The sequence below is a fragment of the Coenobita brevimanus genome, chromosome 33 (genome assembly GCF_032717465.1).
Source record: "Coenobita brevimanus isolate Jiangsu-jjx chromosome 33, ASM3271746v2, whole genome shotgun sequence".
Lineage (NCBI taxonomy): Eukaryota > Metazoa > Arthropoda > Malacostraca > Decapoda > Coenobitidae > Coenobita > Coenobita brevimanus.
In genome coordinates this window covers 44928825-44954563 of record NC_136986.1, presented here as the reverse complement: position 1 = coordinate 44954563, position 25739 = coordinate 44928825, and the positions used below count along the sequence as shown (strand labels likewise).

Genomic DNA, 25739 nt, shown 5'->3' with positions numbered 1-25739 from the left:
GAATAGGATGTGACAGTCGTAACTGGTGTAACATTAGTGAAGGAAATGGGGTAGTAAAAGGAACGACTGAAGAGCAAAACATATACATACAGGCTTTTTATGTCTTTAGTCAGTGGATAAGAGAGTAGATTGTATATTTCTTTACCTGGAAAGTTAACCTTTGTGGTATATGAGTACACATTGGCAACTATTAGCCAAAGAAGTATTGCCTGAGGGCCTCCCAACCCAGAGCATGAATATCGCTTCTAAGGGGGGACCTACATGCCTTTTCGTAGGAAGTGGATGGGTTATGGGGATAAGATTGGGATCCACCTGATGAACCAATGAAGTCTGAATTGAAATTGCTGTGAAAGGAGAAATGGAGACACTGTGTTCCATTTAACACATACAGTTGTTACTGAATTATGGATAATGTGTTCCATGTTACATATATGATAGAGCACTTATATATGAGCAGTGTATATGTAGTCAGATTCCAAGGAAGGCTATAGCCAGAGAGTGAAGAATACAGATGTAGTCTGTGGATACAATAACAGGTGGGATAGTTTTGTATATTAACAGGGCCGCATGGCAAACAGGGTTTTGGGGATGAGATGAATCCTAGATGTTCCATTGAGGTGAAATTAGAGGGAACTTCACAGATTATGACAGAAGTCCTCTGTAACGCTTAGGTGCTGTCACAAAATCTTGTCCCATGTGATAATTGCTTTGCTCAGAGGGGTTCTACCGTTTGCTTACACGCACCTGTGTGTCCAGACAGCTTGTGCCTGGTTTGATGAATCACCTCACAAGCACACATGGAATGCAAGTTGTCCTCCCTGTTGTACAGACATTGCACTCTCTCTCACTGTGGCATTATATATCCATTGCTGTTCTCAGATTTATGTTTCACTATCATAGAGCAATGCATTTCTCACATGGAGTTAATTTCCCTTCCATGTAGAGAGAGTCCATTGTCAGTTGAGGCAACTGCTCTGTAACCCTTGCATTTGAGCGCATTTCTACACCACCCCTTCATTAATTCCCAAAGTATCAAACCTTCAACACACTTAAAGAACCACATTCTCCTGACAGTCACCAATTTTTGGCAGGATCACACAGTCTTCCTTCCATATGGCACACTCCTAACTGGGTTTTGTCTTGCTGACTAACTTTCATTCCACTGTATCTCTTATGCATAGACCACGATTCCATTGTGTCTACTTCCCGGGCACGTCCATCAGTTTCCTCCCAGATGAACCTATGTGCTCAAGAACCGTCTGTCAGCAGGGAAGCACAAGGCTCTCTCAGTTTAGGAATAGATTTAGCCAGGAAAGGAAAGTTAAAAGCAGGAGAGGTGAAATATAAACACTCCACCTGGTGGAGCTGTTGCCTACTTCTTGACTGCAAATGACAGATGCAGACCCAGCATGTTTCCTCCTATCCATTTGTAGAAGCATTTGTGCATACTGTAATTATCTGTACTTTCCCCCTATTTCTGAATTAATTATCCTATAAATTATATGTTTTGTCAGAATGGAAACTTAATCATAAACACCGACAGCAGGATCGGTTGAAGTATGGATGGGGCTTTTGTGCATGGTGTGGTGTGTGTTTATTCAGCAGTCAGGAAGTTTGTGTATATGAAAGAGAGAGCGAGGCATGGGTAATAATATTAACCAGTGGAGGCAGTATAGTGTTAGAGTGGCTAAAAGCGTTGTCTCTCTCCCTGGTAGGCTGGTTCAAACCTGTATGGCGTGGGGGAGAGGCTGTGCGCGGTGAGACGCCCGTACCAGTGTTCCTACTGCCTCTACATGGCACGTGACAAGACCGACCTGCGTAAGCACATGTACACACACACGGGCGAGAAACCCTATGCCTGTCCCTATTGTGTTTATCGGGCACGCCAGAACAGCTGCATCAGGGCACACATACGCAGGCATCACCCAGAATCACAGTTGTAGAGCGGTCAGGGTGATCTACAGTGTTGTGAACCTCGTGAACTGTAGGCTGAAATTGCCAGTATCCTGGGGGATAGGGAGGGAGTTGGAGAACATTTGTGTAAAGTTTCGTGGGTCCCAGCAGTGTAAATATAATCTTAAACAAACTAGACAGACTGATGATCATATCTCTTGTCAGTAATGTCACTATTGTTGGCTTGTTTTCACTTTTCAGAACTGGGCCAGTCCCACAACTTGAGCACTTGATTTTATTTTTTAAATGTTATCGCTGCAGACTCAGGCTAATGTTGCCCTTTTTGTACAGTCCACCATCCTCCTTTTGTAGGGAATAGAGAGGGAGTTGAAGGACATTTCTATAAGTTATATTGGTCCCTCTGATATACCATATATGAGCCAGTCAGAATGGTAGTGTCACATACCGTGTTAATGAGAAACATGTCACTGTAGTTGGTTCGTTTTCACCTGACGGAAGTGGACCACTCCCATGACATGAACACCAAGTTGTGGTTGCCTGAAATTCCATGAGTCTTAGAGAGCTAAAAGATTGGAATTATTCTCCTTTACTTCTAGTCAAATCAGCCTTCCAGTCAGACTGCATTGGGCCATCAACCAAGCTGAAAGAGGTTAGAACAGATGCACCGTAGTGTCTCTTCAGTTGTGTGTCTGTTTTCCAGTTCCTAGTCGTGGTACAGTTGTAGTGATTTTGTATGTTGATCTGGGTCCTGTATATTATGGTACATTAAACATACAAGTTATTGATACTGTACTTTTATTCTCCTTTAAAATGCATAATGCACTTGGATATGTGAAGCTGTAATGGAAACTTTTAAAATCTGAAGCCAAGTAAGCAGTGTTTTGGAAAGCATCTGTGTACTGTGAAAGGTGTTGTGTGTGGGTGTGGTGGAAGGTGATTGTGGGTGTGCCAGTGTGGAGGTGGGGAGGGTTGAGTATGTAGTGTTGTGGATGAGGATAAGTGTGTGTGCTGCACTGTGAAGAAATTCACTTGGCCGTGCCATTTCTCTCCGTAGGTGGGGGGAGTGGGAGGGCCGCGTGGCTGCAGGACGGTGCCCTTGTGCCCAGTATGTGGACATCCTGCCAGAGACAACGTGGACCTCAGGCGCCATCTCAGGGTTCACACTGGGGAAAAACCCTTCGCCTGTCATCTCTGTCCGTATAGAGCCACACAGAACAACAACCTAAAGAGGCATCTTGTTTTCAAACATCATTTGAACTCTGCAACTCAGAAAACAACTTCGTTGTTGCAGGATCAGTGAAAAACTGGATAATTTTTCATCAGATGATGAAATGTTTACTCACAGTTTGTGGTGGAGACCCATCAAGATGGTATTAAGTCTACAAAAGAATGAAATGAAACTAGGATATACATTGGTATCTTGGAGCCCTTGAGCACAGTTTGTGCATTAGGCAACACTAAGGAAAATTACTGTACAGTACTTGAAGTAACTGACCATTAGCATAAGGAAGTTAAGGCCCAACACTAGGCTCACCCCAGTGAACTGTTTCTCTCCCGTAGGTGTGGTCATCCACCAGAGGCAAGTCATCCCGAGGCAGGAACATGTTCGTTTGTGGATTTTGTGGCTACAGTGCCCGCGACAATGACAACTTGAACCGACACATCAGGACTCATACTGGGGAGAAGCCCTTCGCCTGCCCTTTCTGCCCGCACCGTACAACTCAAAAGAGCCACCTTAAGAATCATATTGCCTTAAGACATGAGAGGCAGATTGCCGAGTCCCAGAAGATGACAGAGTCCCAGAAAGTGTATGAAACAAAGTTTGCATGAGCTGGCCAGAGTGAGTGAGGAGCTACATTTGACTTGACCTGATATGGTAGCTGACACCTTCCCTTCTTACCACAACAAGGGGAGTTACAGCTTCTCCTCCTTTTTTGTAGGGAATGGAGTTGTCATTGCAGCCATTTCCATTCTTGTCACTTCTACAGTATTACAACTCAAGAGGAGTAAAACTGCTTTTCCTCTTATGGTCTAGGGAGTGGAGTGTCTAATGCAGCTACAATATTGAAACACAGCAAGAGGAGTAAAAGCCCTTACCCTCTTCTCTTGTAGGCAGTGAGTTGTCTATATGCAGCTACAGTAATACAGCAAAACAAGAGGAGTAACAGCTTATCCTCTTATGGTCTAGGCAGTGGAGTTTAATGCAACTACAGTAATTGCAACAAAAACAAGAGGAGTAACAAGCTTTTCCTCTTCTCTTCTAGGGCGTGGAGTTGCCAAATGCGGCCAGTCACAAGCAGCATGAAGGGATGAGGCGGGTCACTTTACCGGGCGTGGTTCTGCCCCCACACTCGCCTCCGTTCCCGGTTCGGAGGACAGTAGTTGGTTCGGGCTCGGAGGGCGGGAGGCGGGAGTACTGGTGCCGTGTGTGTGGGTATCAGGCCATCAGTGAGTCCAAGCTCACCATACACTTCCGAAAACACACAGGAGAGAAACCCTTCCATTGCTCGTACTGCTCCTACAGGTGTGCCCACAAGAGTAACCTCATCACGCACGTCAAGACCCGACATGCTAACCAGGAGTTGCAGAAAGGGCTGGAGTTCCATAAGCAATAATGTTATACTCCTCCTTCTTTATCTTGACATCTCTTTATCTTTGTAGCTGCAACAAGAGATGAAAACAAGAACATAGCACTATTTTTTTATTTATTTATCTAACTCCGACTAAAATTTACTTCTTTCCATCGTGAATGCACAGCAGCAAAAGGAATTAATTCAAGAACATATAACTTTACTCTTCACTTCATCTTGGCCTAAAATTGACATCTCTTATCCTGAATGCTCAGCTTCAACAAGAGATTAAGACAAGAACATAGCACAGGTCAAAAAGTGCTGTGGAAAGAGTGGAAAGCTGTATTGTCTCCTTCTTCTTCCATTAAGCCAGGAGAAATAAGCTGCAGCAAGACAAAACTCCACCAAGTCAAGGTGAAAAAAATATAATCAGGGTGTCAGCTTACAGTATGGGAGGCTCAGAAATATTTCAGGAATGGTGTTAGCTTACTGTAAAGAGGCATGGATAAAAACGTTCCAATAAAGATGTTAGCTTCCGTACAAAAGGCACAAAGAAATGTTCCAACACTATAAAGGTGTTATTTTACCGTTGAAAGGACTGAGAATTGTTCCACTACTGTAAAGGTGTTAGCTTGCTGTACGAGAGTTACTGAGAAATGTTCCAGTAGAGACGTTAGCTTGCCTAATGAGAGCCACAGAGAAATGTTCCAGGAAGGTGTTAGCTTACTGTACGAGAGACATGGAAAAACATTCCAGTTACTTGTTATGTTGGTGGTGTGGGTGGCCCAAGATTTGGGTGGCATAGGCTAGGCATTTACCTATGACTGCTCTGCTCCCTCCACTTTAACCTGGCCTATTACTGCCATCTCACCTTCATGAATGCTCAACTGTACTGAGAGAGTGATATTAGAATATGGGTCAGTCTTGAAGGATTCGTATGGAAAGAACGTAGAGCCATAGTATAGTGTTATTCTTCCATTCAGCAATGGGAAATAAGCCACAAAATGAGGAAAGTCTCTGCCAAGCTAAGGTCAATGAACTATACAATTAGTATTGAAGGTACAGTTTTGGTTACCACAGTTACTAGAAGAGTAACTCACAAGATTTTCTTCTCTTCTAGGGGATGGCCTTGACAAAACCAGCCAGGCACCCTTATTGGCCAGTGACACCTGCGCTGCCCTCTGGTCCCCTACTCCCCTCTGCCAGGCCCCCTGGTAGGAAGGTAGCGGCTAATCTGTCGGGAAAGCCACCCGACCACAAATGCCAGATCTGTGGTTACCAGGCCATAAGTCAGTCCAAGCTCACAATGCATATCAGACGACACACGGGAGAAAAACCCTTTAAATGTCCACACTGTCCCTACAAAACCGCCCAGAAGAGTAACCTAACCACACACCTGAGGACGGTTCACTTTGGCAAGACTGGAGGAGAGACAAACGGAAAAGAGAAATTTCACCTCTTGTGAGATGCTTGTGACATACAATGGCTCTGTGGTAGAGTCAGCATGAAGGAATGGTGCAGAGAATATCCTAACCACACACGAGGACGGGTACGCATTGGTAGAACCAGACAAGAGAATGTTGGAAGATAAATTTTTCCTCTTGTGAGGTGGACATGGCACACGATGTTGTCATGTCGAGTCAGTATGTAGGAGTTAATGGTACAGAGAGTCCTGCTTTACTAACATTCGAAACTGATCATGCATTTAAGCAGGGTTCATTTTGGCAAGATCAGAGGAGAGACCGACAGTAAAGTCAAATTCTGTCTTATGTGCTGCAGTGAGTGTGGATGTGTGGTAGTGTCAGCATGTAGGAAGTAGGGTTACGTTGTAAATGGCTTTGGAGATCCCATTATACATCATCTAGGGTTTATGGTGCACATTGTCGCAATATTCTCATGTATGTTATTGATGGAAATTGTGTTGATAATAAAGCGATACAGATAACATGCAGGAGAATGTTAAGATGTAATTTGCAGAATAAGTTGATGAGGAAAAGATGGTACGAAGCCTCTTGCGAACCGTAGAATCCAGCGTAAATGTTCCAGTGAGCCCCTCTTTTCCAGTATTTTTTCCTACTCCTACATGAGTTTGTGGCTATGAAAAAACAGGTCGTTTCACCTGTGCGAGTCTCACAGCTAGATAAAGTGGGTGTGTTGTAGTGTCAGCATGTAGGAATGAATGGCACAGAGAGCCCCTATTTACCGGCATTTTTCTCCTGTTCCATAGGTGGGTCCATGGCTAGGGAAGAGCAGGTCGTTCTACCAGTGCGAGTCATGCAGCTACAGTACTCGAAACATCAAGGATATGAGACGACACATTCGCGTACACACAGGAGAGAAGCCTTTCGCCTGTCCATTTTGTACTCACCATTCTGCCCGCAAATCTAATCTAATGAGCCACATCAGAATGAGGCATAATGTGCCTATGAAATAATAAAAGCAGGATGTCAATGAAATATAGTGAATTACGGTACTGGACATTCTTTAGTTTGGCAAGATCAGCAGAAGAGCTACAGTAGCAGGTATGAGTGTACCCGTTGCCTTTGAAAACTGTCCATAGGTTCAGGAAAGAAAAACTATCCATAGGTTCAGGAAAGACGATGTTTTAATCAGAAAAACTTGAATGGAGAATTTGAGCCCCTGTGATGGCGTTCTTGCAAGAACAAGCTTATGTATTGAAAGTGTGAGATCAGGTTAAGGAGGTAGAGCATGGTTTACAAGTGTGAGGCTTGAATCCTGGAAGGTAGAGTTGGAGGTGGAGGAGGGGAGCAAGTGGAGGTACGACTTAGTTCTCCTATCCTCCCGTAGGTGGAGCGGTGGCAGGGCAAGTCGGGCGGAAATCTTCATGGCTGCAGCTATTGTCATTTCCAGGCCAGGGACAAGTTTGACCTCCAGCGCCATATTCGGATTCACACTGGGGAGAAACCTTTTGCCTGTCCTTACTGTCCACATCGTTCAGCATTGAAGGGAAATCTCAAGCATCATATCTTACGGAAACACGCAAAGAGTTAGACTGCATCCTGTCTTGGGGAGACACACAGAGTTACAAGTTAAGTGTGTATGGAGAGGAAACGAACTGAGATATAAAGAATTTATTGAAAAGAGCAAGAGGGGAAATAGCTGAAGCATCATATTTTAAGGGAACATGCAAAGAGTTTTAATATAGGTGGTTAGGTGAAGGAAACTGAATGGATCCCACAGACATGCACAGGAACTGGAATAGTGCTATGGAGAGGTTACTGAAAAGAGCAAATTTATCTTGTAAGTAGGGAGAAACAAATGACGCTGTAATATAGAAGGTCACTGGAAAGAGTAATGTAAAAATGTATCTAGTAGGTTAGGAGAGGAAGCTGAAGTAAATGAAGGTTATTGAAAGAGTCAGTGTATAAGTTGTCTAGTAAGTAGGAAAAGGAGAATTAAAATGTAGAAGGTTACTGAAAAGAACAGTATAAAAATGTATGCAGTAATTAGGGATGGAGAAGGAATGTAAAGGTTTATATAGTAAGTAAGGAGAGGAAACCGAGACACTGAAAGTAGAGCAGTGTAAAGGTACCGGTATACTTAGTAAGTAAGGAGGGTAAGCCGAAACATGGAGAAGGTATTAAAAAGAGCAGGATAAAAGTGTTTATGATAACTAAACACCTAGGAGACACAGAATAGCTGTAATTTAAGTGGGCAAATGAAAAGAGGACTTAGGATAATGAGCCCAAACTAAAGTTTGAAAATGTGTTATGAGGAAAAAATCCTTGGAGACGTAAAATAGCTGTGAATTTTATGGAGTTAATAGAAAAGGGGACTTACGGTAAATATGATTAAATGAAAGTTTTAAGAATAGTAGTCAGATGAGAGTATTAAAAATCATAGCAGCTTTCTGTACAGTATAATGTAAGAAACCCAATAAGCATGGCTCTGTCTCCCATCTGAGTAGAACTGTGCTATATTTTTTCATAATTGGACTAGAGCAGTTGTTACCAGTTTAATATTAGAGAGAGATTAAAGCAGCATGTTCTAAGTGGCAAGAGTTTTCATAACACCTCTTCCTAAGTGGTATGTTCTTCACCCACCACTTCAGTATCGTCTCATAAATTACTGAGGCAAAGAAGGTTGATATGAAGATTGTATAAGTAACATTCAAGATTGTGTTTAGGTGATGGTGTAAAGGTGTAATGTGCAAAATAATAATTAAAAAAAAAGCACTAAACTTTTCCGTCTTGAAGGTTATTGAAGAAAAGGATGTTGATATCGACCCCTTCACTCCCTTGATGTGTTTTTTCATGTCATCTTTCTTCATCTGTCTACTCAACATGATGGTCGCTTTTCTAACCAAAGGGGATAGATACAATCTTCAATAAGCCCTTCATGACTAGAGAACATTCCAAAGTTGAAGAAATTAATTCAGAAGTAGAAGGAATAGAATTAAAAGTACATAAACAATCAAGGTGATAAGATATAATTAGCATACAAGTCTGTGTTAAAGTGTAATAAACAAAATATAGGACCTGTAAGTAGCACCGCACTAGAAGCTGTCAAGGCAGTATCTTGTGTGTTGTGGGGATGGCACAGTTGGCTAGTGTTGGTGTACTTGTGGCGGAGGGAATAGGAATTGAATAGCTGATGCAGGTGGAGACATTGATTACACTGACTAAGCCGTCCCCACAACTCACGGGAAAACATCTGGCGGAGTAAAAGAGGAATATGTATCGCAAGGGAAGAGGTACTGTGAAACATCCTATGCCAGTTAAATTATGCTGCTTAGTTTTATGGTGTGGGGTGTGTGAGGAAGCCTTTGAGAGTTGATGGCAGTTTTTAATCGTATTTAAGTACTAGAGAAACTGTTACCATTTGAATATTGAAGAGAGTTAAGGCAGTGTAGAAGTGATGGCAGTTTTAAATCCTGTTCTGATACCAGAGCGACTTGTTACCATTTGCATATTGGAGGGGGTTGAGGCAGTGTAGATTTGTGAGAGTTAGTGTCAGTTTTGAATCATTAAACACCATTTGGGTGTTGGTTACAGCGAGCTGAGGTGATATTTGTAACTCCCTTGGCAATCATGGTTTTAATGCTGCGGTAGAACTTCACTAATTTGGCAGTGTTGGGACTCACTTTGCTGAATGGTCAGATATGCAGAGTCCTCAATAAATCAGCATGATCACCAAAAATGCAGGATACTTGAAGGTGGTAACATTCTCATTATTCTCTTTGTTTTATTATTTTCAAATTTTTTACTGGCATGATGCCCTCTTAAAAGCTCTTTTCCTCCCCTCCCTTTTATATTTTGGCTTAACCACTTTCATTTAACTGAAGCTGATGCCATTTTATATCAGTAAATGATGGTTACAGTTGTGAATATTGGATACCAAATCAGTGAAGTTCTGCTGTATTTATGTAAGAATAGGATCCTGTGTGTTATGGTCTGGGAAGGTTTGGGAAAGTTGGGCATAAAGTTGTGATGGGCCAGGTGCACAAGACTCAATATACACCCATGAAATCTTGGTGGTGTCCTCTTTACCATAATCTTGCTGCAATCACAGTTTTATTACATAGGAAAGGCCTCACATATGGAAGGGGTTTATCAAGGCTATATTTCACCCTTCCTGTTTGAAGTGGGGAGGGGGTGGGGACCAAGGATGGGGTAGCGATGCGGTGGGGAGGTACACGTATTGGAGAATGACAGCTGGATGGAGGAGATTTGTTTGTGGCGACCCTTTCCGGGATTAAGGCATTTGACCGTGACAGAGTTCAAATTTATCCTAAGCTGAATAAAATTGTCTGGTAGTAGCAAGAATAGGCTAAAAATGACCACCCGAATATGAGGGGCGTCCCAGAGTTGGAGTTGGTGTGACACAAACTCGTAGTAAAAGTTAAGTTCCTGCTTAGAATGCCCTCCTTATAAAGAGTAATGTGTTCTCCCATTCCTGCAGTGTACAGCCAGTCCTCATTATAAGCCAGAGGTGTTAAAATATGCTGCAAGTCCATATGTTTTCCAAAATATGAGTTTCTCTGTGATTTTTTTTTTTATACCAAAAATACCACTTTTTTTTCTCTATACATGTAAACTGGTGGAAAGTTGCAATTCAGCTTTAAAAGTTGTGAGGGAAAATTATTATTATTATTTTTTTTTTATTTATTTAGTTTATTTAATTTTTTACTTTTCCGTGGACTTCACCATTTAACTATGGTTATGAACTGTTATTGTTTATTTTTGTTACCTTCAGATTACATTATTAGGATTGGGAAAGCCTTTGAGCTGGGGAGATGAAATAAAGCTTTCATTTATCCCCTTCAATATTTATGATCTTTCCAAAGCTGAATAACGTCTGCTGGAGGTAGCTTGAATAAAACTAATAAATCCATCATGAAATTGAAGGACTTATGGCAGAAAATAAATGGGTAGGTAAAGATGTCATACAGTGGGACTTATAAAGAGGATATACTGTATTGCTTTGAACTGGTATTTGGGGAGAAGCTCTGTGATTATTCTTTTACCAGTAACCTGTGTCAAGGTAATGAAGAAATCCTTATAAAGTGAGCTCAGTATCTAATGTTAGACCATAGAGTTAATAAATTTTATATATTAGTCTGGCCATTATTTTTCCTACTTTAATATGGAAGTTGGCAAGATCTTTATACGATGCGTGATGTTTCCCATGTTGTATAATTTATAAAGGCTCCAAAATGCTTGCATGCGTTGGCCTTGGTCGCCTATTGGTGGCTCTCCATCCTGCTTGATCTCTGGCAACTTCCCTAGTCAGTCCCTTATCCCTGAGGTCATGTTATATGATGTCGTCCCAGGTCATTTTTTGGTCTGCCTCTCACAGCCGTTCCCCAGCATTCACACTTCTCACCTCGCTACAGTTTATTATTCCTGAGTTTTCTATACAGTAATCTCTTGACCGATTTTCTGACCTAATAGAGCCAAAGGCATGTCAAGAAAGTGGATCTGTCCGGATAATGGACTTCTCCCCTGCCCCTCCTTCATACATAACTTTGAAAGCCAATGTAAAAGGCCACTACAGTACATCGTACAACCTTTGTTCCTGTTTTTAGCACTGTTCTGTGTGGTCAAGCAGACTTACAAACCACAGCTAAGCAATTTCCATGGTCAAGTGTACCTATCAACCACAGACAAGCAATCACCATAGTAGGGCCATACCCTGCAGTGACATGAAAAAAATCGTGAAAAAAAATGGCCGGGCGGGAAAAAAATGTTCGCATGGTTATAATTTCCACTCACTTTTGTCCAGATAAAATGGAAAAATGTATGAATAATTTTTTTGAACAGCTAGGTCACGGCATCTGGATAATGGACGTCCAGATAATCATGGGATTACTTGCACTGTCACTTGCCATCCTTTTAGTATGGGAGTTCACAGTAAGATCTTCATAGAGTGTGTGCTGTTTTTGTACAGTTTATTACAGTATTCCACACAGGGGAGTGATGGGGACCTGGGTTATTGGTACTGTTCAGAATGGGGTGGACAGGGGATTATATACTGTAGAAGAAATCTTACTTTGCCAGTATAATACCAGAGTGCCATTGTACTGCCCCAATAAAGTAATGTGTTGGTGAGATGGTGAAGGTTCTCAAAAGGATATGAGTAAAGATTCAAAACAGCAGTAGGGTGGGTGAGGGGGAATAATATGTTGAAGTCATTTTACTGGCAAGAGGAGACTTGGAGAGAATGGGAAGGTGTAAGGATCTTGTGCAGGGAAAAAAGAAATAATACAGAGAAGGAGGAAGTTTAAGTTAGTTCCACATATTACTCCTCAAGAACAAATCTTTTATACGTGACTGTTGTTGGAAATTGGTTAAGGTTTGTTGATATTAATCAGCACAGATTACTAAGAACTCAGTCATGGATTGTTGCAAAGGTGGAACTGTTCAACCATCCACCCTTCATTGCCTCATCAGGAGAATAGAGGTTTAGCGTAAGATATTTGTTTATCGTTGGAAAGTTTAGCACTCGGTTCATCAAAACTTTCTCTGTTGATGAACATTATATACAGTGAGGGGAAATATTTGCTTCATTTTGTCAGCATCAGCACCATTACAAATCATAATTTGTCTTGTTAAAAGGCAGTAGTTCAAATAAAGACTCATCAGACTGGAGCAGTTTTGTATGCTTGCAAGTTTATGGCTGTGTATGTGTGTGTTGTGAATAATGTATGTGTTGCGTTGACATGTTGTGCAGGGAGCTTGTGTGTGTGTCTGTGTGTGGTGACAAGGCTGCCGCTGCTGCCTGCCCCGCCTGGATGGACACTAAGCAGCCATTTCTTTTGTAGGGCGAGGGTGGTGGCGCGGCGGCAGTGCGGGTGTGCTCAGTCTGCGGCAAGATGGGTTTCCGTCGCACGTACGACCTGCAGCGTCACATGCTGTCCCACACCGCTGTGCGACCATTTCCCTGCCCTCACTGTCCTTATAGGGCTGCACTCAAATACAATCTTGACAGTCATATTCGTCTAAAACACAGTCCCAAACCCTTACCAAGCTCAGTGGCTCTCAGTGGCCATGCTCAACTGCAGGAACAGGACGGCCACACAACACAGAACACGACCCCAAGTTTTGTCAGCATTGATTAGACAGTGATGTGGAACTGTACAGGACATTAAGACAATTACCTTGAAGATAATTCCTGACTGGTTTTGAGTACCATCATCTGTGATGCAGAAAAGAAAGAATATAAGGTTTACAGCCTGCAGTGTGTGTTCTTTCCTAATAAATATGAACAAGCAAGTGTTTCTGTCGTCATTGTATTTGTAGACTTTATGCTTGAGTGAGAAAATAAATAGCCCGATGCACAAATGCCTGTAGAGTATTATATCCTCAAAAGTGTCTGGTCCCTTTTGGTGGTGGTGTGTGTGTGCCTCTGTCATGGTTAGAGTTACTGTCTTCCACAGAAGCTTACTTAGTATTCAGAGTTGTGCTTCTTTTAAAAATTGGCTGGTAAAAACTGCCCTCAGTGTTGACTCATAGGCAATTTGATTTTGAAATTGTGAATGGAGACAAGATCGTAAGAGAACCTAACTGTGGTTGGCCTGGTGGCCCATACTAGTCAGCTCCTATAAAAGTTTGACTAAACTACTAGAGTAAGAGATAACAAACACATTAATGCAGTTCATTTTGTAGCTGGGGGAATGACAAAATACTGGATGATTTCAGCAAACTGTCCTCTAATCTGTTAGAATCATTCTTACGAAACCTTGCTTTGATCTTTCAGACTGTTAAAAGTGGCTTTGGAACCTTGTCTGGCTTGACTCGAACTGTTAAACTCAGTATGGTATATTTAATGAAAGCTAAGCACATTGATGCTGATGTGTTATTACCATATACTTTTTGTTTTTATTTAGAAATGAAATGAAAGCTGAAAATGCATGTGCATATTAACCTCTGGAATATTATACCTTAAACAGTAACTCATTAACCTTTTGGTAATGAGCTGATGAAACAGTTACTGGTTGTGGGAGTGGTGTGATGTGGTGTGGTGAGGTGTGTGTTGTGTGGAGGCTGAGGGGTCAATGTTAGACTTGGTGTTCTTGCCATAGGAAAGTGGAGAATTAAGCAGTGTGGTTTTCTCCGTAGGGGGCGGAGGTGGGGGAGCGAGCGGCCATGATAACAGGCGGCGGAGTGTCCAGCCCTCACAAGGCCTTACCGGTATTCATCTGTAATGTTTGTCAAAAGCCGTTCAACCACAAAGGCAACTACCTGAAGCATTACCGCACCCACACCGGGGAAAAGCCCTTTCATTGCCCCAAGTGTCCCTACAAGGCCACTCAGAAAGCCCACCTGGCATCGCACATGCTTGGCCGCCACGGGGAGACACTGCCAGGCCGCAACACTCAGTCTGCTGGCATGGTGGTGGCACCATTAAGTAACCAGCACCAGCGCCCCTCATGGACCAACTTCCAGCACTAATTGTTGGCACCAGCATGACCTTAGATCATTGGAGAGGCCAAGTAAAATGCCGTGGCTTCAATTTGTGTTGCTTCATCCTTTGTTGTCGTATCAGGAGCGCAGCAGTCTTTGAGTGTTAGATTGAGTGTAATGGTGGTAGAGGCAAACCTTGTGTGGTATGGAGTAGTGTATTGGTGAGAGATGAATGAAAAATAGGGAGTTTTTGAGAGAGTGAGGGAGATATGTGAATTTTAAGTAGTCTGGAGGGTATTATGCATCCCCTGTCTGGGGGTTTCCAAGGGGGTAGGAAGGTGGTGGTGATGAGGAGGAGGCTAAGGGCCTTGTGGTAAAGATACTCAGTCCAGAGATTTAAAGCAAGAGTGACCAGTATAGTACAAACCTAACTTGGGCATCATACTCCCAACATGTTTTCCTTCATATTATTTTTAAATAACTCCTTCACAGTAAATAAGTTAACGAAGGTTGTATCTAACCCCTTGAATTTGAAAAGTCTTTCCTGAGCTGAGTAAAGTAGGCTGTAGATAACAAGGAACTGAAAAAGATAGTATATTTCTATCTATCTATCTATTGCCTGACGCCTCAATCCCGTTTGGGGTGGCCACAAACAAATCGCCTCCAAGTCGCCCTGTCCCCCGCCATTTCACTGCCCTGCTCCCAACTCACACCCCCCTCTCTCATATACCTCTCCACCCCATCCCTCCATCTCATCCTCGGTCTCCCCCTCCCTCTTCCACCCTCCACCTCACTCACATACACTCTCTTTGTCAGTCTTTCACCCTCCATCCTCTCCACATGGCCAAACCACCTCAGTGTGTTCCTCACAACGCTTCCTATCACATCCACATCCACACCACAACGTTCCTTTATATCCTCATTCGTCAGCCTGTCTCTCCACGTGACTCCACAGGCTCCTCTTAAATAACTCATTTCCACTGCTCTCACTCTTGACTTGTGTCCTTCCAACAATGTCCAAGCTTCACTTCCGTACGTTAGAGTTGGTATCACAATACTGTCATGTAGTAACTTTTTTACTTCCATGCTCACTTCCCTGTTTCCTATTACTGCTTTCAAGGAACCAGCAACCTTTCTTCCCTGCTGTACCCTTTCAAGCACTTCACCCTCCAAACCTCCATCCTTACTCATCACACTACCCAAATACTTAAACGTACTCACATTTTCCAATTCCTCACCATCCAACCTCGCTGTACATTCACTGACTTCACCTCTCTCAAAGACCATCACTTTACTCTTCCCTACATTCACCTTTAGGTTCCGTTTCTTACACACTCTCTCAAACTCATCCACCAAGCCTTGCAGAATTAATAAGTTGGCATTTCATCACTCCGTCCATAACTACTTGAATGTTTCCACTTATTGTTGTAATGTAGATATAGTTGATCAAGAAATTCAGTCATATTGAGGATTAATAGAAGGGTGAGTTAAGAAGGTGTTAGTTTCACTTTGATCACTAGCCTGTTTTATTGTTTTCACTTGTTCCAGTATTCTGTTCTTCCCATTGTTTCCTTGGCTTGTCAGCTCAGTTGAGGACAAAATGAGAATTTTTGTATGTAATATTAAGTAACAGTTTCAACACTTCCCCCTGCCTTTTTGTGTGTGTGTGTGTGTGTGTGTGTGTGTGTGTAATATTCAGTGATAGAACAGTTAGGGACGAGTAAAAGTTTTTCTCACTAGTTCTAACTGAAGGTTCCAATATTGTTTTTTTGTTTTCTTGGCTTACCATTTCATTGGTGGGCAAAATATCAGGGTTTATACCAGGAACTTTAAATCCTGGAGTGAGGTACCATACAGACCCCTTCAGACTACATAGGAGTTTGTATCAGTCTTATGTCCTTGAACAAAATTTCCTCTCTTCATACTGTTTTCATTGCAGCAAGTAGGCCTGTTGCTTCCACTTTTTTCACCACGGGCATTTAATACCAGTTGCATGATTCTGCTGCAACTGACATATAATGGCCATAGGCTAGGGTCATCAGTGTCATTTTGCTTCAGATTCAAGAGACTAATTTTCACAAACTGTAGACAGAAAACCAGGAGAGATGACAAGACATAAGTTGGTTATAGGAAATGGCAAAGGAATAGTATTTATGCCATTATTTGCTCCTGTAAGAAACCTTAGCCTGTCTTGCGACCACTTAACCAGTCCTGTGTCGATTAGAGAATTGTCTGTAATCCTTCTGCAGGTAGCCTTAACGCAAGTCATCTTATTGTACTATACGTTCTGTTGGAAGGTTGAATGGTTTTGGCAGTAGAGAGAAGATGGTTATAGTGGTAGTGGTGGTAGTGATGGTGATAATACTGATAGTCATAGAATTACTGTGGATAAAACTTTTTTCTTGTAAGGTTCCTTGAGAGACGTGTGTTTCAGCATAGCAGGTGAATGTTGGACCAAACAGGCCATCTGTAGCACAATATTTTCCATTCCATTGCTACTGTAAATTGGGCAGTCTGGAAAACCTCTTGTAATAGTGGAGCCTTTGTAGGCAGTTTTTCTGTAATTTATTTGGATTTAGAAAAGAGGAAAAGTCAACAATATTGAGGGAATACTCTGCATCATTGGACTTACAGATCAATGGACTGACAGACTACTCTCTTCATGTTTTTATTTTGGAAAATTTATCATACTGAGGTTGCGGAAACTTGCTTTCATAGGTATGGTATTTTGAGCCTTTGAATATGCCTTCCCTGTTGTCTGAAAATATTTTATACCTGAAAGAAGCAGCTTATTGTACTGTAAAAACCTCAAGGCAAGATGTCATGCGTATAGACCTGGCGTCCTAATGATCTTACATGCACCGGGAAATTATGTACAACACAGTGTTGTTGGTGTGCTGGAATTTGTTACAAGACTTTGATTTGAGAGTTACTGAGGAGTTAAATAAAGAATTAAGATATGTGAATGTCCTACTTGAGGCTAATAATAAATGTATTGGTAGATGGTAATGAAAATATGACCTGAAAAGCGTCTTGAAGGTGACAGTTCTCTTCTCCTGTAGGGGCGGCTGGTGGTCAGTGGGCAGCCGGGGTTTGCGGGGAGCGGCAGGGCGGGAGTTGCGTCTGTGTCAACCGGGGTGGGTTTGTCAACCCCACAGCTGTGCCAGGACCCCGATGCCCCACCCCACACACCCCTCTCCCCCACCAACCATGACCCTCAGCAGAAGGCCTTTGTGAATCAGGCTCTACCGGCCCCGAATCAAGCTCTACCAGCCCTGAACCAGGTCCTGCCGCCCCCAGTCTACCGGTGTCCAGTGTGCAATAAACCCTTCTCGCACAAAGGCAACCTCAAAAAGCATATCAGGATTCACACTGGGGAGAAACCCTTTGCTTGTGAATATTGCCCGTATCGAGCCAATCAAAAAATTCTGTTACAACTTCATGTACAGAGGAGGCATCCTTTAGCACAGATGGCCTTTAAACAGGAGGCAGCAACTAAAATGGAGGTCCACCACCAGTTTTAGCCAGAAATCAAGGTGTAGTGCTTTCGGAATTGAATTAACTCTTTGATTATGGTATCTTTTTGATGTATAGGCGATTTATTCAGCTTAAGTAGTGGAAGGATTGCTACTTTGAATGTGGGTGACATTCTTCTTAGTTTTATTCTTGTTGTTACCATATCCTTTTATTCAAATCAAGAAATATCTCTCATACTGGAAGGGTTTATTTAAAATCTTCACTCCTCCACTTTAGACTATCCCAAACTGAATAGACAGGTCAGAAAATTGCTAGAATAAAGTGAAAAAGGCATCCCAGGGCTCAGGAGGTTAAAGAAGGCTGTAGCTAACCTCTTCAGTTGGAAAAAGAGTCTCCTGACTTGAATGTTTCTGACAGGGGATAGTAAGAATAAAAATGACATCCTAGGAGTGAAAGGGTTAATGTGTAGGTCACATACCGAATAAATCATGTACAGGTACTTTGGAGTTTTATGTTCTGTGATAGTGTGGGGAACGGTACTTGGTTGAGAGCGTAGGAGTGCCAGGTACCTGCCTGTCTTTAATATTAGCTGTGCTGTTTCCTGTTGATTTTGTTCAATGTAAGATAGTCATTTCATACTGGAGGAGGTAAATACAAGCTGAGGGTACAGGAGAGATGAGAATATGGGTAAAAGTTTGAAAGACTTTTGGGTTCTCTGGAGGTAGTAGTATTGAAAAGGGTATAGAAGAGAGACTAATCATACAAGAGGAACACTGAGGGTGTGGGAGAAGGAATAGAGATACAGGGGTGAGACTAATGATAGAAGAGAGACTGAGGATACAATAGAGAGAGTATGGGACTATCCTAAGTTGAGTAAAACTGCCTGGTGATAGTAGCAGCAGTACAGGAGTGAGACTAAGGTGCTGGTTTTCCTGTTTCTAGGGTGTGGCGGTTGATAGTGGAGGCAGTAAAGGTTACGTCTCGTCTCTTATCACCCTTCAACCCAAGCATGTTTGCCTCTACTGCAACAAACGTTTCTACACTAAAGCTCACTTCGTACGCCACCTGAGGATACACACTGGGGAGAAACCTTTTAAGTGTCTACACTGTTCGTACTGCTCCACTCAGAAGGGAAATCTCAAAGCACACATTGCCAAGCATCATCCCGATACGATGATGAACTGAAAGGATATTGACAGGAAGCATTCTGATTTGTCGATAAACCAAGAAGAAAATTAACATCAGCAGACATTCTGAAATTTTAATGAACTGAAATGAAAATTGATGCTTTGATGATACAGTTAGAAAAGATAAAGAAATATAAAATTTGTGTTCATGGATACAGCATTATACTGAACTATATTACAATGTGTTACAATATAAACTGGCGAAAACTAGAATTTTCATTTATTACTCAGCATAATTGTATTCCATTACTTTTATTTCCAGAGAGTGAGAGAGATTTCTTTTTTCTAACCATTATTTAAACAAAAGAACGTATTCCTGAGTCAGTAGCTTGTTTCTTGTACTTCAAAGTGTTTTGCTGTATTTAGTATATTTTAATTCTGATTTAAAGGCAAAGGTTCTGTATTCAGTTTTATGTCAGTGAAAAAGGTGTATATATTTTTTACATACGCTGAAGATTATGGCATCTGATTGAAAGAAGTCATATTACAAGTACAGTATTATGTATTCTAAGTGGTGTCAGAAATTGTGACAAGTGGTTTCTTCTGCACTTTTTAAAAATTATTATTGTTATATTATTTGTTTGTTTAATGCAAGGAAGTAGGAACGAAAGGCCAGAAGCTCAGTTTTGTTCAAGAAAAAATAATAACAAATAGCCAAATGTTATTGTCACAAATTGTTTCCATAAAAGTAACTTAAACAGTATACAAGAGAATGTTAAATTGTAATATGCAAAAATAAAGATAATGTACAAGCAAATATGAAGGTATAAAATGTAAACTGAATAACTGTGGAAAAGGTTATGTGGAGGTAGTGATGTATATGGAGGAAGGGACTGTAGAAAGATAGGGGAGAGGGATGGAGAATGTTGAGAAGAGGAGGAGATGAAGGAGTGTTGGGAGTTAGGTATAAACATTACCAGAAGGTTATGTGATAGAGGTTACTAGAGATTGAGCAGTGTGGAGAGATTGAGGAAGTTAAGAGACAGAAGAGAGAGTTATATGCAGAGAGGGTTAGGGGATCAAGACTGACATATTCAAGCATGCTGAAGCCTTTATAAACAAACGTATGATGAATGAAAGCAGTATGAAGCACACAGCAGAAGAGCATGAGATGGAAGGATACTCTGTTGTTTAGGGAGGAATGAAAAATATGGAAGGCAAGACACGATGCTGGCAAAAGATTGTTGACAAACTTCTACACGTGGCAGTGACACAGAGTATTGTGTTGGTGGTAGAGAGGAGAAACCACAGTGTTGCTAATTAAGAAGTCAGTAAATTACATTGTTTAGTTTTTGATATACACTCTGTACAATATAAATATAACCAGCCAATATTTGAACTGTTGTCTTTGTGTTTACCCTATTACAACTTATTCATATCAGTCAAGCCATCTGTCTTTCCATATGGTCTATCTTTCTATCTGTCTGTCTGTCTATATCTATCATCATCTGTTCATGAATTCGGTGGTGTAATGTGTATGCAGTGAAATAGAAGACAAAGAATGTTATAGATTGACCAAGCAGTGAATTAAAATCTTTTACAAGGGGGGCAAAAAGTTACACTGTTTCCTGTCTTCTGGATTAAAATTGACGTTGTGAGTGATGTGAGTTTTGGAGCGATGTTCCATTATGTTATGGACGTGTCACTTAATTTCCACTACACTAGCGTCATACCAGTTTAGAAGTTGCATGTCTGTGAGGGAGTTTTGTTTGTTTCTTGGTATTGGTGACTAATTTGTTATCAGTGCCTAGGGGGAAGTGATGGGTGGTCTGGAGAAGAGAAACTGACTAGGAGAACTATGTGAGTGAAGTGGAGGAGGGAGAGGGGGAGACCAAGGATGAGGTGTAGAGAATGAAAGCATGAGTGAAGTGGAGGGGAAGAGAGGGAGAGACTGAAGATGAGATACAGGGATGGGATAGAGAGGTATATCAGAGAGGGAAGTGTGAGAATGAGGGCAGTCTGATGGCAGAGAGCAGGGTGAAATGGAGACAATTAGTTTATGGCCACCCTTTCTGGGATTAAAATGCCGATATTTAGTTTAAGTTCCTTTCTCAGCAGCGTGACTTATGTGAGGCCAGACTGAATTCCCAGAGAAGCAAATCTGGTATACTTAACAAGGACTTGCAACATTACACACCTGATTTACTTAACGAGAAAATTGCTACCTTTCCTTATCAAATGCTGAGCTGTCATAGAGGTTGGGTAGTTAAATATTCTGTTAGCTGTGAAGGCATGTTAAGGAAATTATGTATGAATGTAGTATCTTATTTTGCCAATAAATAACGGACAATTGGCTAAAAGGGGGGCGCATATCTCTGCCAAGTTCGACCAAACTGAATACTGTATGGTGGTGTGGTGTGAGGGAGGTGTTGTTGGACCAGCAAGGTGACTAAGCAATGGTCTCTCTTGTAGGTGGACGCCAGAGGTGGTGTAGCGGTGTTGGGTGGCGTGTCGCAGCCTCTGCCGGGGCCAGGGGCGGGGCAGGGAGCGGGGCCACAACAGCAGCCTGGGCCCCGCTTCCCCCTCAACTCATGTCCGTACTGTGGTCGGGAATTCATTAAGTCTGGGGACCTCACCCGACACATCCGGACTCACACTGGGGAGAAGCCGTACCACTGCATCCATTGCCCTTACCGCTCCAGCAGAAAGTCCACACTGAGGAACCATGTCCTCGCACACCACAATGACTGAGATTCCATTGTACCATTTCCTCAGTGATTTACATTGCCAGTTGCACATTTTCATCCACCCTTGCTCTACTGACGCAGGTTGTTGATTTTAGATATACAGTATATAAACAACATAAAGGAAAATGAAGGTGTAATATAAATAAGAGATAACTAAGAAAAGTTGATGTGAAGTCTCCTACTTCACCTAGAATTCAGCCATATGTCTCAGCCTAACAGACTAAGACATGTGGACGTGTGGTGCCATGACAAACATTGCTGATGCTTGCCTGCAGTCTGTTGTGATGGAAACTGTTGCATGAAAATGTTTTATGTGATAAGAAAGGATACGCTGACAATGTGGAAGGAATGTGAAAAATGGAAGGCAAGACAAAATGTTGGTAGGATTATGGCATTATAAGATGCTGCATGGAAATTTTTTGTTATTTGATAGCATTGTAAAGCACACAGCAAAAGAGTATGAGAAGGAAGGATACTCTGACGTTTAGGGAGAAATGTGAAATGTGGAAGGCAGGATACAAATCTGACAGGGGATTACTGATAAATTCTTCCATGTGATGATAACTGATTTACTTGATACATGATTCTTCCATTTCCACTTCCTTCAGCCTGTGGGTGACTCTACACTGAGTGACAACCCAAATGGTTTCCTGTGCACCAGGAGACCATTTACTATGCTGGGTGGTAACCATATAACCAAATTTTGGCGCCTGGTGGTTTGGTGGGTAATTATTGCGCTCCAATCGGATTGAGCCGGTGAAGGTTTACATCCAAGGGATGGTTGGGGTTGATTGCTCGTGTAATGCCACTCAGGGATGAGTGAGGCTGGTCACTCTCATCTTAAATGTTGGGACTAACTGCCTAGCCCTGGGCTCCTACGCTCCACATGGAGCAGTGTAGGATTGGATGATAGATAGATAGATAGAGAGATAGATGATTCTTCCAGCAGTGATGTGCCTGTGTTATTGTGAAGCAGTTTGTATCAGAAGGGATATGCTTTCTGTTCAAGGGACATGCTCTCTGATATAAGTTAGCCCTGCACCAGCAAAATCGTTAGGAGTCTTTGCTGTGAATGGAAGTTTTGCTTATCTTGAAGGTTGCCTATAATCTGAATGTAGTCAGAATGCTTCCTTTCTAGTATTCAGTTGAAAATGATGATATACATGTATAGGAAAGTTTCAGGTATCTCAATGTAAATTCCGTACACCAGACTACAGATGTCTTCTGCCCGTTAAAAAACTTGTAACTGGATATGAACTGCTGTAAGTTGAAGTTTGGGGAAAACTAATCTGTGTTGAGTGGCATAAAGACTGTAAAGTTTTAAGTCTGTTCCTTGTTGTTATAGCTGTGCTTTTACCAAGCTGATGAAAGTGTGGCAGCTCTTGTATTACTGCTTGGTTGAGGAGATGCTGGCTTATGGAAAATGTTGATGTTATGTTTTTTGAATCGTAAGCACTCAAATAAAGTTCACTGTTCACACATCCTTTCAGTTTGACCTGTTAATTGAGAAAAACACTTATTCATTTTGTACTTGCTTGAGTTGCCGGAGGGGGATGCTTTCATATGATGACATCGATATGATAGAATAGTAAAGTTGCCTGGTTATATGAAAATCCCTTAATCCTCTCACTATCCACTAGGTGAATGATGGTGAGTGCAGAGAAGGGCAGCTTTAGCCTTCAATCTACCTGGTTCACATTCAGATAAGCCTGGGATTGCAGCTACTGGTACTGCTGTTATGAATCTGTCTGATGTAGAAAGATCCTATTTGTGGTTTTGGGCTAAATGAGAGATAGCAAGGAGGACCTTTCATTATGAAGGGGGTTCTAAAGCAGACCTAGATTATTTAGTAGTAAAATGACAAACTAAAGCATTTGTCATACGGAAAGGGTTAGTAACTATATGTTTATCTGTTTATCTGTCTGTCTGTCTGTGTCTCTGCCTTACAAATCTCTTCCATGTCACCTTGTCCTCCACCACCAGGCTTCCCTTTCTTCAGCCAAGTCTACTATACCTCTCCAATCCATCCCTCCATCTCATTCTTGGTGTTCCCAGCCTCACTCACATGGACTCTCTTATTCTCAATCTCACTTTTCTCTGCCAACTTCTCCTTTGTTAATATATTAAATGACAGAAAACCAGGTTTGACCCTCATGCTGACTTAGAAGCATATGTGTCTTCCGTCATTTATGATGTTGAAGTGTTTGCTACGGTTTTAACTTTTTCATGAACACCCTTAAACATATGGAAATATTCTTTGTAGTAGCATACAGCACTTTTAAATAATGAAACATTGATGTATTCAGTGTATTATTATTACTTGGTACTTAGTTATTTACTCATAGCAGTTTACTGTATTTCTTCAAGTATCATTTCAAATCATGCTTACACTAACAACCTTCTTATACACAGTCACACATACACTTTAATTCCATCCATCTCGTATGAAAAGAGTACAATTAACCCCATTCTATGTTTCTCTCAGTGAAGGTAAACCCTCAGTGAACACAAACTTTTTAGTGTGTGTGTGTGTTTTGGTGTAATTGTGTAGAGTAGTGAGGGTGTGTGTGATACAGTGGTAGAGGTGTGCCGGGCTCTAAGGGGACGCATCTCTTGTTGTAGGTGGAGGTGGAGGCGGAGGATCGCAGGAGCTTGGACACATTTTTGCTGGGGGCTGTGGTTAATGAACATGGCAGTACCAGTAACCTCCCCACCTGCCCCTACTGTGGCCGCATGTTCCGACAGTCGGGGGTCCTCACCAGACACATCCGGACTCACACGGGCGAGAAACCGTACACATGTCCTCACTGTCCGTATCGCGCCAGCAGGAAGGCTCATGTGGAGGAGCACTGCAAGCGGAGGCATCAGCAGCAACTTGAATCAGACAACCAGTTCAACTTCCAAGTGCAACAAGCATCATCCTGGCAACAGCAGTCACATCACCCTTAATGTAACTCCACCAAGGAACCCCTAACCTCAATTTGCCAGCCAGTCTACAAGTGACCTGTTCAGGCTTCATAGTGCAGTGGTTTTGTTGGGAAATTTGTTTTGATGCAGGAACAGTGCTTAAAATTTTTTGAAGACCATCACATTGGCTCCAGAAATTTACTCCCTTAATAGAATTTGAAGTGGGAGTAAGTGCAGGAATTGAATTTGAAGTTTGTGTGTGGACATTTACATTGAGTTAATTATTCCAAAAGTTTACTTCAAGTCATCAGACAATAGAACTATCCCTGTATGAAGAAAAGAAAATGTCTTCATGCACCTTTTTCAAGGAGATAAAAGTGAAGCACTATTGTGGTCAGGATATTGCAGACTTTGGTGGTTGTGGTTGATTCCATTGGGCATTGAAGTTCCTAAGTTTTCATAGATTTTACTGAGACGGGGCAGATATAGTGTTGGCACCAAGCTGACACTCTGCCCTCCTGATGTCACTCACATGGTCTGCCTTGGAGTTGTAAAGGCAGAGTTTGGAATGCAGTTCATAGAAGGACAGGTTCTTTACGTTTCTTCTTCAGGTGGGCAACTTCTATCCCCTTCCGTTTTTGTCCCAGTCATGTGCTCAAGATTTTTTTTTTTTCCTCCTTTAAAGAAGTAGTAAATGCCTTTTGCACATAGAGTATGGAATTGTCACAGTTTGTATTGGTTCCTTATATTGCAGTAAGGAGTAAAGTACAGCACATACTGTACTGTACAAGCACTCTTATACTTGGGTAACATCTGAAGTCTTAATGCTGCCAGTCTGTTCGTTTTTCTTTTGGGTGGTGGATATCATAGTAGCGTGGACCAGATTGTGTTTTTTGTTTTGTGGACCAGATTTTTGTTTTATGATGATGACATTCTGCAGTGTCAGCAAACTGATTTAAAGCCATGAAGGAGACATGTGAATAAGAAGCACTGGATTTATATATCACAGTGTTGTAAGTCAAGTTTCCCCAAGTAATAACAGGCAAGAATTCTGGGGCACCATGACATGCAGTGTTCAGAGTACAGTACAAGTAGTTTATTGCATGTACCTGGAAGTACATGCACAGGAAC

The 25739-nt window shown here is 41.9% G+C and overlaps 1 protein-coding gene across 5 annotated transcripts in view; it reads left to right on the top strand.

The window, feature by feature from the left end:
- Positions 1 to 25739, top strand: part of LOC145395920 (uncharacterized) — a 72525-nt gene that overhangs the window by 21578 nt on the left and 25208 nt on the right. Inside the window, exon 6 of one of the 5 annotated variants that reach the window (XM_080269449.1) lies at positions 21427 to 21733. The exons of 2 other annotated variants lie outside the window; for them this stretch is intronic. In XM_080269449.1, the coding sequence (XP_080125575.1) occupies positions 21427 to 21705 (279 nt within the window). In that variant the 3' untranslated portion in view covers positions 21706 to 21733. Of the gene's footprint in view, positions 1 to 1715; positions 2700 to 12768; positions 13274 to 21426; positions 21734 to 25739 lie in introns of those variants that run through there. 2 more of the 5 variants (XM_080269448.1, XM_080269452.1) reach the window with 2 other exon arrangements.